Raw genomic sequence first — 14,907 nt, forward strand, 5'->3', positions numbered from 1 at the left:
ATCAGTGGATTTGGCTATTTCAGCCACACCCTTGGCTGAGAGGTGTATAAAACACATTGTCACGTGTGCTCCCTCGCCGACCTCTGGGTCACCAGACTGCTGGTTATTGTGCACACTTGTCACGAGCATCAGCGCCTAATGACACTCCCTTTGGTTCCTTCCCCAGGTGTTATTGTTTCTGTTCCAGTTTCATGTCTGTGCGTTGTTAATGTTTTGTTTATTAAATGATTCACTCTCTGAACCTGCTTCCCGACTCCCAGCGCACACGTTACACACACAGCCATTCGATCTCCATAGACAAACATTGTCAGTAGAATGGCCGAACTGAAGAGCTCAGTGACTTTCAACGTGGCACCGTCATAGGATGCCATCTTTCCATCAAAGTTAGTATGTCAAATTTCTGCCCTGCTAGAGCTGCCCCGATCAAATGCAAGAGTTGTTATTGTGAAGTGGAAACGTCTAGAAGCAACAATGGCTCAGCCACAAAGTGGTAGGCCACACAAGCTCACAGAACGGGACCGCCGAGTGCTGAAGCGCATAACGCATAAAAATGATCTGTCCTCGGTTGCAACACTCACTACCGAGCTCCAAACTGTCTCTGGAAGCAACGTCAGCACAATAATTGTTCATCGGAAGCTTTATAAAATTGGTTTTCATGGCCGAACAGCCACACACAAGCCTAAGATCGGCATGGACTCTGAAGTAGTGGAAACACATTCTCTGGAGTGATGAATCACACTTCACCACGGACTAATCTGGGTTTGGCGGATTAGGAATAATGGTCTGGGGCTGTTTTTCATGGTTCGGGTTAGGCCCCTTAGTTCCAGTGAAGGGAAATCTGAACGCTACAGCATACAATGACATTCGAGACAATTCTATGCTTCCAACTTTGTGGCAACAGTTTGGGGAAGGTCCTTTACTGTTTCAACATGACAATACCCCAGTGCACAAAGCGAGGTCCATACATTAATGGTTTGTCGAGGTTGGTGTGGAAGAACTTGACTGCCCTGCACAGAGCACTGACCTCAACCCCATAAAGCAACTTTGGGATGAATTGGAATGCCGGCAGCGATCCAGGCCTAATTGTCCAACATCAGTGGCGGACCTCACTAATGCTCTTGTGGCTGAATGGAAGCAAGTCCCCGCAGCAATGTTCAAACATCTAGTGGAAAGCCTTCCCAGAAGAGTGGAGTCTGTTATAGCAGCAATGTTCCAACATCTGGTGGAAAGCCTTCCCAGAAGAGTGGAGGCTGTTATAGCAGCAATGTTCCAACATCTAGTGGAAAGGCTTCCCAGAAGAGTGGAGTCTGTTATAGCAGCAATGTTCCAACATCTAGTGGAAAGCCTTCCCAGAAGAGTGGAGGCAGTTATAGCAGCAATGTTCCAACATCTAGTGGAAAGGCTTCCCAGAAGAGTGGAGTCTGTTATAGCAGCAATGTTCCAACATCTAGTGGAAAGCCTTCCCAGAAGAGTGGAGGCTGTTATAGCAGCAATGTTCCAACATCTAGTGGAAAGCCTTCCCAGAAGAGTGGAGGCAGTTATAGCAGCAATGTTCCAACATCTAGTGGAAAGGCTTCCCAGAAGAGTGGAGTCTGTTATAGCAGCAATGTTCCAACTAGTGGAAAGCCTTCCCAGAAGAGTGGAGGCTGTTATAGCAGCAATGTTCCAACATCTAGTGGAAAGGCTTCCCAGAAGAGTGGAGTCTGTTATAGCAGCAATGTTCCAACATCTAGTGGAAAGCCTTCCCAGAAGAGTGGAGGCTGTTCTAGCAGCAAAGAGGGGACCAACACCATATTAATGCCCATGATTTTGGAATGAGATGTCCACATTATTTTGGTCATGCAGTGTATGTTCACAAACAAGCACACACTCACATAGGCATAATAATACCCTGCAGGTAAAATATCTCATCTATTTCTGTAGCAGAGCTAAAGACTGAAAGAAAGTACATTTCTTTATTTTCCTGTTGCAATGTGAATCCCCACAACCCACATCCTCTGCGACAGCAGTGTCATTAAAACGCTATCAACATACCAGCTGTTAGTGTCAGAGTGACACTGTCCCCTCACACCCCTCCCCACACACCTCCTGCCCCTCCCCACAAACATTTCCTCTTGACAGTAATGCTGATATCAAGAAACATGGAGTTCCCTTGCTCATGAGGTAAAGGGTATGGGCTGTCACTACGTTGTGTGTGTGTGTTTGTGTGTCTGTGTAAGTGCGTGTGCTCACATGGGTGTGTGTTTGGGTGTGTTGGGCTGTGCCCCATCATAACAATGCTGAGGGGATAACATCACAGTGCTGCTAACACCCATGATAGCTGTCCTGTACTGATGACTGTCCTGTACTGATGACACCCATGACGACGGTCCTGTACTCTAGTTTCAGCTACCACTCATCACCTCCGACCCACCCATCTCGTTCTCACACTTGTCCCCGTTAGCTAACTTTCAGCACACTCTCTCACTCTCTTGCCTCCTTTATTCTGTCTCTCTTCTTTCTATACCTCCTTTTCTCTCTGTCTATTTCTGTCTGATGTTTCTTGACCTTCCCCTCATCCTTTCATTCCAATAAATAGACAGTATTTTTCTGGCAGGGGGGGTTCTGTATACCGGACCGGTAAAATGTGAAGTTCTCTGTTGGAAGTGTCAGTATCACTCTCACACAGATCAACGGTGTGAAGTCAGAGGAACCAGCAGCTGAGCTGTGTGCAGGTTTCTGTCTGGTTTAGTTTGTCCTCTAGCAGTAGTCACAAGATCCTTTTACAGCCCTGGGCAGGTACTCATCTCGCTACACCCCACAGCACATCCACTTTTAAATACCGCACCAGACTCTTGTGACCGCCACACATTCACTTGAGAGTCTGAAATAGTGTGTCTGTTTGTTTGGGTGTGTGTGTGTGTGTGTTGTGCTGTGTATAGGCCCACAGTTTCATAAACAAAACAAAAAACATCTGAAACTGATGCAGACTTTCAGATAGTTCATCCAGACAATAATAGATGGTCAGGTTACAGTTACTGCCCTAGGAACTGAGAGGACTGATAAGAATGTGTGTGTGTCTGACTCACCCTGAGTGTGTCTGTCTTCTCTCCTCCCTCCATCTCCCCACTGCTGACCTCATCCAGGTCACTGTCCTCGTCCTGCGTGGAGTCACGCTTGTTGTCCAGGGTTATGCAGCAGGACACACTGGTCTCCGTCTCCGTGACGCTGTCATAGCGCTCTTCCTCGTCGATGGCGTCCTCGTTGGGGAACACCTCACCCTCCACCGCACACGATGGGCTGTCAATCCCGCTGTCCCTGTTGGGAATCTTCCCATTTAAGTTCTGCTCCGAGGAGAGAGAGTCCGGATTGTCCTGGAGCTCATGGGAAGAGCCTCTCTCCTCCCGCTCCGCATCGTCAAGGGAACCAACTCCATCACCATGGGCGATGTCGAGGTGGTCCTCCATTGAGTCCAGAGGAATGTCCTCGTGGCCGTCGATGCGGAGTGAGGCCAGGCGTGAGAGTTCTATCAGCTCTGTGACATCATCAATCCGCTCCGAGACAATATGTGCAAGTTTTTCGGCAGGGGAGCGTTTCCCAGAATCCTTTGCTCCTGCTGACCCTGAAGGGGAGTGTGCTGTGGGGTCAGGGGCAGAGGGGGGTGTGGTCTCAGACATGGCGTCCATACTCAGGCACAGGTGGAGCTGATTCTTCAGGGGGACGCCAAGAATCGGAATCCTGGGAAATAAAGAAGAAACGTGACTAAAAAACGAGGCCCTGAGTGTTTATTCTGTGACAGAGGGTAAGACAGACATTGAGTGTGTATTCTGTGACAGAGGGTAAGACAGACATTGAGTGTGTATTCTGTGACAGAGGGTAAGACAGACATTGAGTGTATATTCTGTGACAGAGGGTAAGACAGACATTGAGTGTGTATTCTGTGACAGAGGATAAGACAGACATTGAGTGTATATTCTGTGACAGAGGGTAAGACAGACATTGAGTGTATATTCTGTGACAGAGGGTAAGACAGACATTGAGTGTGTATTCTGTGACAGAGGGTAAGACAGACATTGAGTGTGTATTCTGTGACAGAGGGTAAGACAGACATTGAGTGTATATTCTGTGACAGAGGGTAAGACAGACATTGAGTGTGTATTCTGTGACAGAGGGTAAGACAGACATTGAGTGTGTATTCTGTGACAGAGGGTAAGACAGACATTGAGTGTGTATTCTGTGACAGAGGGTAAGACAGACATTGAGTGTATATTCTGTGACAGAGGGTAAGACAGACATTGAGTGTGTATTCTGTGACAGAGGATAAGACAGACATTTAGTGTGTATTCTGTGACAGAGGGTAAGACAGACATTGAGTGTGTATTCTGTGACAGACATTGAGTGTGTATTCTGTGACAGAGGGTAAGACAGACATTGAGTGTGTATTCTGCGACAGACATTGAGTCCGTATTCTGTGACAGAGGGTAAGACAGACATTGAGTCTGTATTCTGTGACAGAGGGTAAGACAGACATTGAGTGTGTATTCTGTGACAGACATTGAGTCTGTATTCTGTGACAGAGGGTAAGACAGACATTGAGTGTGTATTCTGTGACAGACATTGAGTCTGTATTCTGTGACAGAGGGTAAGACAGACATTGACTGTGTATTCTGTGACAGAGGGTAAGACAGACATTGAGTGTGTATTCTGTGACAGACATTGAGTGTGTATTCTGTGACAGAGGGTAAGACAGACATTGAGTGTGTATTCTGCGACAGACATTGAGTCCGTATTCTGTGACAGAGGGTAAGACAGACATTGAGTCTGTATTCTGTAACAGAGGGTAAGACAGACATTGAGTGTGTATTCTGTGACAGACATTGAGTCTGTATTCTGTGACAGAGGGTAAGACAGACATTGAGTGTGTATTCTGTGACAGACATTGAGTCTGTATTCTGTGACAGAGGGTAAGACAGACATTGACTGTGTATTCTGTGACAGACATTGAGTCTGTATTCTGTGACAGAGGGTAAGACAGACATTGAGTGTGTATTCTGTGACAGACATTGAGTGTGTATTCTGTGACAGAGGGTAAGACAGACATTGAGTGTGTATTCTGTAACAGAGGGTAAGACAGACATTGAGTGTGTATTCTGTTACAGAGGGTAAGACAGACATTGAGTGTGTATTATGTGACAGGCATTGAGTCTGTATTCTGTGACAGAGGGTAAGACAGACATTGAGTGTGTATTCTGTGACAGACATTGAGTGTGTATTCTGTGACAGAGGGTAAGACAGACATTGAGTGTGTATTCTGTGACAGACATTGAGTCTGTATTCTGTGACAGAGGGTAAGACAGACATTGAGTCTGTATTCTGTAACAGAGGGTAAGACAGACATTGAGTGTATATTCTGTGACAGAGGGTAAGACAGACATTGCATGTGTATTCTGTGACAGACATTGAGTCTGTATTCTGTGACAGAGGGTAAGACAGACATTGAGTCTGTATTCTGTAACAGAGGGTAAGACAGACATTGAGTGTATATTCTGTGACAGAGTGTAAGACAGACATTGCATGTGTATTCTGTGACAGACATTGAGTCTGTATTCTGTGACAGAGGGTAAGACAGACATCGAGTGTGTATTCTGTGACAGACATTGAGTGTGTATTCTGTGACAGAGGGTAAGACAGACATTGAGTGTGTATTCTGTAACAGAGGGTAAGACAGACATTGAGTGTGTATTCTGTGACAGAGGGTAAGACAGACATTGAGTGTGTATTCTGTGACAGACATTGAGTGTGTATTCTGTGACAGAGGGTAAGACAGACACTGAGTCTGTATTCTGTGACAGACATTGAGTCTGTATTCTGTGACAGAGGGTAAGTCAGACATTGAGTGTGTATTCTGTGACAGACATTGAGTGTGTATTCTGTGACAGACATTGAGTCTGTATTCTGTGACAGAGGGTAAGACAGACATTGAGTGTGTATTCTGTGACAGACATTGAGTGTGTATTCTGTGACAGACATTGAGTGTGTATTCTGTGACAGAGGGTAAGGTGAGTGTGTATTCTGTGACAGACATTGAGTGTGTATTCTTGAGTGACAGACATTGAGTGTGTATTCTGTGACAGAGGGTAAGACAGACATTGAGTGTGTATTCTGTGACAGACATTGAGTGTGTATTCTGTGACAGACATTGAGTGTGTATTCTGTGACAGAGGGTAAGACAGACATTGAGTGTGTATTCTGTGACAGAGGGTAAGACAGACATTGAGTGTGTATTCTGTGACAGAGGGTAAAACAGACATTGAGTGTGTATTCTATGACAGACATTGAGTGTGTATTCTGTGACAGAGGGTAAGACAGACATTGAGTGTGTATTCTGTGACAGAGGGTAAGACAGACATTGAGTGTGTATTCTGTGACAGAGGGTAAGACAGACATGGAGTGTGTTTTCCGTGCAAAACATTCATACTCGTATAGCAATACCCACATCATAAATAATCCAACTAAATATAATGATACAGGGTGAGAACACCTTGTGGAATCTCCTACCCCCTGCAGTGCAGTAAAGTACCTGGACTTCTCAAACCTCTCGATGAGTAGCCCCACGTTCTGGGCTTCTCTTTGAGGCAGTGTGGCCAGGCCAGGGGGGGTCTGGCTTGGCCGCGGCTTGGGCGAAGTTGGGGGAGCAGGCAGCGGCCTGGAGGGGGCCGGGGGGATCCTCTTGGGCTTCTTGTCCTGTCCGAGGGCCAGCAGGTGCAGGGGCTTAGGCGGCACTGTAGGTCCAGGTCCAGGAAGAGGGGGAATGGAATGAGGAAGAAGGAAAGAGTGAAAAAAACAGATTCTAGGTCAGGTCACTGGTGTGACGACAGAAACAGTCCTGTTTCAAGTGCCCCGGTGTGAGAAAGCCTCCATTTCTGTATTCCAGACGCCCTTGGCTGCTGCAGCTACCCACTCACAAAACCACAGTCCAAATGCCACCACAAAACACAACATATAAATGCTCAACTCCAAGAGTAGGTCCAGGAACACAGCACAGGAGAAGTTCTGATGCTGCTTCACAGAGCTAAGACAGCTTCCTGGTTTCAGAACAGGATGCAGTGATGACTGCTTGTAAGGCACTGTGGTTTCAAAGTCAGATAAAAAAAAACACAAGCACACAGACAAAAAAATGACAGGCCGAGAGCAGTCCAAAAACAGACTCTGCACAAATGGCCACCCACACTATCAGAGGATAACACGCTACTGTATAGCTAGCTACATGCTCTTAAAACATGGTTACTGCAGAATGCATTTAGAGGACACTAGGTTTTTCTATATATTTTATGCAGGCCAGTCTTTGCTGTGTGCTTGGTATTGTACTAGGGCTGAATGAGGAACAGGTCTCTCTCTCTGAGTGTGTGTGTGTGTGTGTGTGGCTACAGCACAGCCTAAAGCAGGGGTTCTTTTTCAGCCTGGGACCCAAATGAGATATTCTGTGTTTTCCTGGGACCCAAGCTTCGGAAAATATGCAACTTTTCGTAAATATCGGTACATTTCATTGCCCATATGCCTAAAAAATGCAATATAGACAAAAACAAATAACAATGAAATACCCATAAATAACTTTAGTTTATTTTTCCCCGTTAAAAACATTCTTACATACCTGTCTATGTTGGAACTATTGCTGTTAAAATACAATAAATTATTTCATTCTGAACCGGAATAAACGGATTGATCACATCACACAGATGTAGAACAGAACACACACAGGCTTGTTGATCGTGCAACCCTAAGTAACAGTACAGATACAAAATGATCAGGCCTACTGTACATCTTACTGTACATCTTACTGTACATCTTACTGTAGAAATGATTGTTGATAGAACGTCTAGGTTGGAACTGTTGCTGTTAAAATACATATGTTTTTATTCTGAACTGGAATAAACTGATTGATCACATCACACAGATGTAGACCAGATGAGAGGTCCTATTGAGACATTTTCAGTCCTAATGAGAGGTGTGTGGCTGGTTGAAGTTTTCAGTCCTAATGAGAGGTGTGTGGCTGGTTGAAGTTTTCAACAAGCAGGTCTATTATGGACTCAGTTTTTAACAGTGCAACACTGAGGTCAGGCTCAGCATTGACACTGTTTCTGTACTTCAGAACCCTGACTTGCATAGGTATGTGCTGCCAAACTGGATCAGAACATCTACTGCTTTTTCAGTCAGGCAGGAGACGGCTTCCTGCTGCAGATGATCAAACTGTACAGCACTTTCAGATATCAGCTGATGTACGAAGGGCTATATAAATAAATTTGATTTGATTTGATTTGATTTGATCAAACCAGAACTGTGTGAGTGTTTGTCTCAAAAAGCATCTTGCTTCAATCAGTTTATTCCAGATCAGAATAAAACATATAACAGTTCCAACCTAGACTTGTTTTCAACAATCATTTCTACAGTAAAATGTACAGTAGGCCTGATCACTTTTCATCTTCATCTGTACTGTTTCTTAGGTTTACACTATCAGTAGCTAGCTAACTTGCTTTGGCTAACGTCAGCTATTAGCTGTTAAACGTTAAACGGCCAGGGGATTGTTTGAAAGAGAAACTCACATCTATTACTATGAGAGATAGTACTCCCTTTTTTCTGCTTATTATCACTTGTTATAAAATGACAACAATGCTTTGTTAGTTGACTTACTTTTCCACTTTCGAAGCACTGTTTCCTGAGGCATACTGCCCTGTTCTGAAATAACTCCCTGGGTTTACTGTCATGTACAGTTGTGCCTGGATGTTTGGTCAGGGCGTGTCATTTTGATTAATTTGTTCATTTTGAGAGACTCATTACTAAGCACTTCCCCACACAAAACACATTGTGGGCGCTCCTCATTATTTCTCAAAGTTTGTATGAAAGAGACAAAACGTCATCACCGTATTTGCGTGTCATGACCATTGAGCTCAGTCAGAACTTGTGACGAGCATGAGTCCATTTCATGACAGTGGTGAGGAATAACAAGCAGTGTTGCCAACTCCTCAGTAAGGAAAGTAGCTATTGGCTGTCCTAAAAGTCGCTAAATGACGTCATCACCGCCTTGCATAATTGGCCATGTACATGTAATTGTGATGGACGCTGTAGGAGAGAGGAATAATGTCGTGGGAGGGACAAAAAGTGAGTAAAAAACACCCTAAATATGTTTAGAACTACAAATGAGCAAGCTGCAGAGAGTGGCACACACAGCGAATAAGAACCAGATATTTGAGGCCATACTCCTCCTTCAGCACTTTATGGACACCATTGTTAATAATAGAGGCATTGTCAGTCCCTATCCCCAGGAGTTTCTCTTTTTTAAGACAACACTTCAAAGCCACAACAGCACGGGCTATAGATTTGGCATCTCCTCCCTCCAACTCAACAAGCCCCGGAAATGTTGATACCATTGTCTGCTTGGTGTCACTAAAGTACCTTATCACAACCCCAGGTACTTAGAAACACTTACATCCGTGCACTCATCGAGGAGGTGGCTGAAACGCTGGTCACCCACATCTGCAACCAACATTTTCAGAAAGTATGGTGCTAGAACACCATTAATCATTACTGTGCACTTTGTCCTGTGCATGTTGAAGTGGGTAGCAGCAGTGGAGTCTGAGAAAGCAGCTCTACATGCTTCTCCAATGTGATCAAATGCCAATTTGTTTTTGAGTTGTAAAGCTTTTCCTTTTGAGTATGTTTTTGAGTTGTCATGTGTTTTTTTTACATCACTAAGTTTGGCGTAGAAATCAGCCTTACAATACAGGCAGTATGTCCGTGTATCATCTCCAATAAACAGCTTCAACCAGCCTTTACAATACAGGCAGTATGTCCGTGTATCATCTCCAATAAACAGCTTCAACCAGCCTTTACAATACAGGCAGTATGTCCGTGTATCATCTCCAATAAACAGCTTCAACCAGCCTTTACAATACAGGCAGTATGTCCGTGTATCATCTCCAATAAACAGCTTCAACCAGCCTTTACAATACAGGCAGTATGTCCGTGTATCATCTCCAATAAACAGCTTCAACCAGCCTTTACAATACAGGCAGTATGCCCGTGTATCATCTCCAATAAACAGCTTCAACCAGCCTTTACAATACAGGCAGTATGCCCGTGTATCATCTCCAATAAACAGCTTCAACCAGCCTTTACAATACAGGCAGTATGTCCGTGTATCATCTCCAATAAACGGCTTCAACCAGCCTTTACAATACAGGCAGTATGCCCGTGTATCATCTCCAATAAACAGCTTCAACCAGCCTTTACAATACAGGCAGTATGTCTGTGCATCATCTCCAATAAACGGCTTCAACCAGCCTTTACAATACAGGCAGTATGTCTGTGTATCATCTCCAATAAACAGCTTCAACCAGCCTTTACAATACAGGCAGTATGTCTGTGTATCATCTCCAATAAACAGCTTCAACCAGCCTTTACAATACAGGCAGTATGTCCGTGTATCATCTCCAATAAACAGCTTCAACCAGCCTTTACAATACAGGCAGTATGTCTGTGTATCATCTCCAATAAACAGCTTCAACCAGCCTTTACAATACAGGCAGTATGTCTGTGTATCATCTCCAATAAACAGCTTCAACCAGCCTTTACAATACAGGCAGTATGTATGTGTATCATCTCCAATAAACAGCTTCAACCAGCCTTTACAATACAGGCAGTATGCCCGTGTATCATCTCCAATAAACAGCTTCAACCAGCCTTTACAATACAGGCAGTATGTCTGTGTATCATCTCCAATAAACAGCTTCAACCAGCCTTTACAATACAGGCAGTATGTCTGTGTATCATCTCCAATAAACAGCTTCAACCAGCCTTTACAATACAGGCAGTATGCCCGTGTATCATCTCCAATAAACAGCTTCTGTCATGTTTGTCATTTATTATCATGTCTTGTCCCTGTGCTCCCCATTCTGTTCGTTTCCCTCTGCTGGTCTTATTGGGTTCTTTCCCTCTTTCTATCCCTCTCTCTCCCCCTCCCCCTCTCACTCTCTCGCTCTCTCTTCTCTCTATCGTTCCGTTCCTGCTCCCAGCTGTTCCTATTCCCCTAATCATCATTTAGTCTTCCCACACCTGTTCCCGATCCTTTCCCCTGATTAGAGTCCCTATTTATTCCTTTGTGTTCCGTTCCTGTCCCGTCGGTTCCTTGTTTAGTATTCACCATGCTGTGATTGCGTTTCGCCCTGTCCTGTCGTGTTTTTGCTGTGATTGTGTATCGCCCTGTCCTGTCGTGTTTTTTGCCTTCATCAGATGCTGCGTGTGAGCAGGTGTCTCTGTCTACTACGGCCTCGCCTACCCGAGCAGCGACCTGCAGTCTGTGGCCGCTTCTCCAGTTATTCCCCTCTACAGACTAGAGGATTTCTGTTATTCCCTGTTTGGACTTAAATAAACTCTGTTTCTGTTAAGTCGCTTTTGGGTCCTCTTTCACCTGCATGACAGAAGGAACCGACCAAGGAATGGACCCAGCGACTTCAGACGCTCGTTACACTGCCGTCAAGATCCAAGGAGCTATGCTCGGCAGACACGAGCAGGAATTGTCTGCTGCTCGCCATGCCGTGGAGAACCTGGCCGCTCAGGTTTCCGACCTCTCTGGACAGTTCCAGAGTCTACGTCTCGTGCCACCTGTTACTTCCTGGCCTGCCAGTCTCCAGAACCTAGGGTTAATAACCCACCTTGCTACTCCGGGCAGCCCACTGAGTGCCGCTCCTTTCTCACGCAGTGTGAGATTGTGTTCTCTCTCCAACCCAACACATACTCTAGAGAGAGAGCTCGGGTTGCTTACGTCATTTCACTCCTTACTGGCCGGGCTCGAGAATGGGGCACAGCTATCTGGGAGGCAAGGGCTGATTGCTCTAACAAGTTCCAGAACTTTAAAGAGGAGATGATTCGGGTTTTTGACCGTTCAGTTTTTGGTAGGGAGGCTTCTAGGGCCCTGGCTTCATTATGCCAAGGTGAACGGTCCATAACGGATTATTCTATTGAGTTTCGCACTCTTGCTGCCTCTAGTGAGTGGAACGAGCCGGCGCTGCTCGCTCGTTTTCTGGAGGGACTCCACGCAGTGGTTAAGGATGAGATTCTCTCCCGGGAGGTTCCTTCAGATGTGGACTCTTTGATTGCTCTCGCCATCCGCATAGAACGACGGGTAGATCTTCGTCACCGGGCTCGTGGAAGAGAGCTCGCATCAACGGTGTTTCCCTGCTCCGCATCACAACCATCTCCCTCCTCTGGCTTTGAGACTGAGCCCATGCAGCTGGGAGGGATTCGCATCTCGACTAAGGAGAGGGAACGGAGGATCACCAACCGCCTGTGCCTCTATTGCGGAGTTGCTGGACATTTTGTTAATTCATGTCCAGTAAGAGGCCAGAGCCCATCAGTAACGGAGGGCTACTGGTGAGCGCACTACTCAGGTCTCTTCATCTAGATCTTGTACTACTATGTCGGTCCATCTACGCTGGACCGGTTCGGGTGCTACATGCAGTGCCTTGATTGACTCTGGGGCTGAGGGTTGTTTCATGGACGAAGCATGGGTTCGGAAACATAACATTCCTTTCAGACCGTTAGACAAGCCTACGCCCATGTTTGCCTTAGATGGTAGTCATCTTCCCAGTATCAAATTTGAGACACTACCTTTAACTCTCACAGTATCTGGTAACCACAGTGAGACTATTTCTTTTTTGATTTTCCGTTCACCGTTTACACCTGTTGTTTTGGGTCATCCCTGGCTAGTATGTCATAATCCTTCTATTAATTGGTCTAGTAATTCTATCCTATCCTGGAACGTTTCTTGTCATGTGAAGTGTTTAATGTCTGCCATCCCTCCCGTTTCTTCTGTCCCTACTTCTCAGGAGGAACCTGGCGATTTGACAGGAGTGCCGGAGGAATATCATGATCTGCGCACGGTCTTCAGTCGGTCCCGAGCCAACTCCCTTCCTCCTCACCGGTCGTATGATTGTAGTATTGATCTCCTTCCGGGGACCACTCCTCCTCGAGGTAGACTATACTCTCTGTCGGCTCCCGAACGTAAGGCTCTCGAGGATTATTTGTCTGTGTCTCTTGACGCCGGTACCATAGTGCCTTCTTCTTCTCCGGCCGGGGCGGGGTTCTTTTTGTTAAGAAGAAGGACAATATCAGGGCTGAATGACATAACGGTTAAGAATCGTTATCCGCTTCCCCTTATGTCATCAGCCTTCGAGATTCTGCAGGGAGCCAGGTGCTTTACTAAGTTGGACCTTCGTAACGCTTACCATCTCGTGCGCATCAGAGAGGGGGACGAGTGGAAAACGGCGTTTAACACTCCGTTAGGGCATTTTGAGTACCGGGTTCTGCCGTTCGGTCTCGCCAATGCGCCAGCTGTTTTTCAGGCATTAGTTAATGATGTTCTGAGAGACATGCTGAACATTTTTGTTTTTGTCTATCTTGACGATATCCTGATTTTTTCTCCGTCAGAGATTCATGTTCAGCACGTTACGTGTTCTACAGCGCCTTTTAGAGAATTGTCTCTACGTAAAGGCTGAGAAGTGCTCTTTTCATGTCTCCTCCGTTACTTTTCTCGGTTCCGTTATTTCCGCTGAAGGCATTCAGATGGATTCCGCTAAGGTCCAAGCTGTCAGTGATTGGCCCGTTCCAAGGTCACGTGTCGAGTTGCAGCGCTTTTTAGGTTTCGCTAATTTCTATCGGCGTTTCATTCGTAATTTCGGTCAAGTTGCTGCCCTCTCACAGCTCTTACTTCTGTCAAGACGTGTTTTAAGTGGTCGGTTCCGCCCAGGGAGCTTTTGATCTTCTAAAAGAACGTTTTACGTCCGCTCCTATCCTCGTTACTCCTGACGTCACTAGACAATTCATTGTCGAGGTTGACGCTTCAGAAGGCGTGGGAGCCATTCTATCCCAGCGCTTCCAGTCTGACGATAAGGTTCATCCTTGCGCCATTATTTTTCTCAGCCTGTCGCCATCTGAGCGCAACTATGATGTGGGTAACCGTGAACTCTCGCCATCCGCTTAGCCCTAGGCGAATGGCGACAGTGGTTGGAGGGGCGACCGTTCCTTTTGTCGTTTGGACAGACCATAAGAACCTTGAGTACATCCGTTCTGCCAAACGACTTAATGCCCGTCAAGCTCGTTGGGCGTTGTTTTTCGCTCGTTTCGAGTTTGTGATTTCTTACCGTCCGGGTAGCAAGAACACCAAGCCTGATGCCTTATCCCGTCTGTTTAGTTCTTCTGTGGCTTCTACTGATCCCGAGGGGATTTTTCCTTATGGGCGTGTTGTCGGGTTAACAGTCTGGGGAATTGAAAGACAGGTTAAGCAAGCACTCACGCACACTGCCCGCTTGTCCTAGTAACCTCCTTTTCGTTCCTGTTTCCACTCGTCTGGCTGTTCTTCAGTGGGCTCACTCTGCCAAGTTAGCTGGTCATCCCGGTGTTAGGCACTCTTGCGTCTATTCGCCAGCGCTTTTGGTGGCCGACTCAGGAGCGTGACACGCGCCGTTTCGTGGCTGCTTGTTCGGACTGCGCGCAGACAAGTCGGGTAACTCTCTCGGTCGTCTCAGACAGCTCCCATTCCTTCTCGACCATGGTCTCACATTGCCTTAGACTTCATTACCGGTCTGCCTTTGTCTGCGGGGAAGACTGTGATTCTGACGGTTGTCGATAGGTTCTCTAAGGCGGCACATTTCATTCCCTCGCTAAACTTCCTTCCGCTAAGGAGACGGCACAAATCATTATTGAGAATGTATTCAGAATTCAACCATGGCCTCCCGTTAGACGCCGTTTCAGACAGAGGCCCGTAATCTCCACGTCACAGTTTTGGAGGGAGTTCTGTCGTTTGATTGGTGCGTCCGTCAGTCTCTCTTCCGGGTTTCATCCCCAGTCTAACGGTCAAGCAGAGAGGGCCAATCA

The 14,907-nt window shown here is 46.1% G+C and overlaps 1 protein-coding gene across 1 annotated transcript in view; it reads right to left on the reverse strand.

Annotated features, from left to right (window-relative positions):
- The window catches only part of LOC124045671 (FYVE, RhoGEF and PH domain-containing protein 3-like), a 134,074-nt gene that overhangs the window by 24,164 nt on the left and 95,003 nt on the right, over positions 1-14,907 (reverse strand). The window contains exons 3-4 of the mRNA XM_046365167.1: positions 6,560-6,761; positions 3,069-3,717 (exon numbers count right to left, since the gene is read on the reverse strand). Of these exons, the coding sequence (XP_046221123.1) occupies positions 3,069-3,717; positions 6,560-6,761 (851 nt within the window). The remainder of the gene's footprint in view (positions 1-3,068; positions 3,718-6,559; positions 6,762-14,907) is intronic.

Source organism: Oncorhynchus gorbuscha, linkage group LG10 (assembly GCF_021184085.1).
Source record: "Oncorhynchus gorbuscha isolate QuinsamMale2020 ecotype Even-year linkage group LG10, OgorEven_v1.0, whole genome shotgun sequence".
In the NCBI taxonomy this organism is placed as follows: domain Eukaryota; kingdom Metazoa; phylum Chordata; class Actinopteri; order Salmoniformes; family Salmonidae; genus Oncorhynchus; species Oncorhynchus gorbuscha.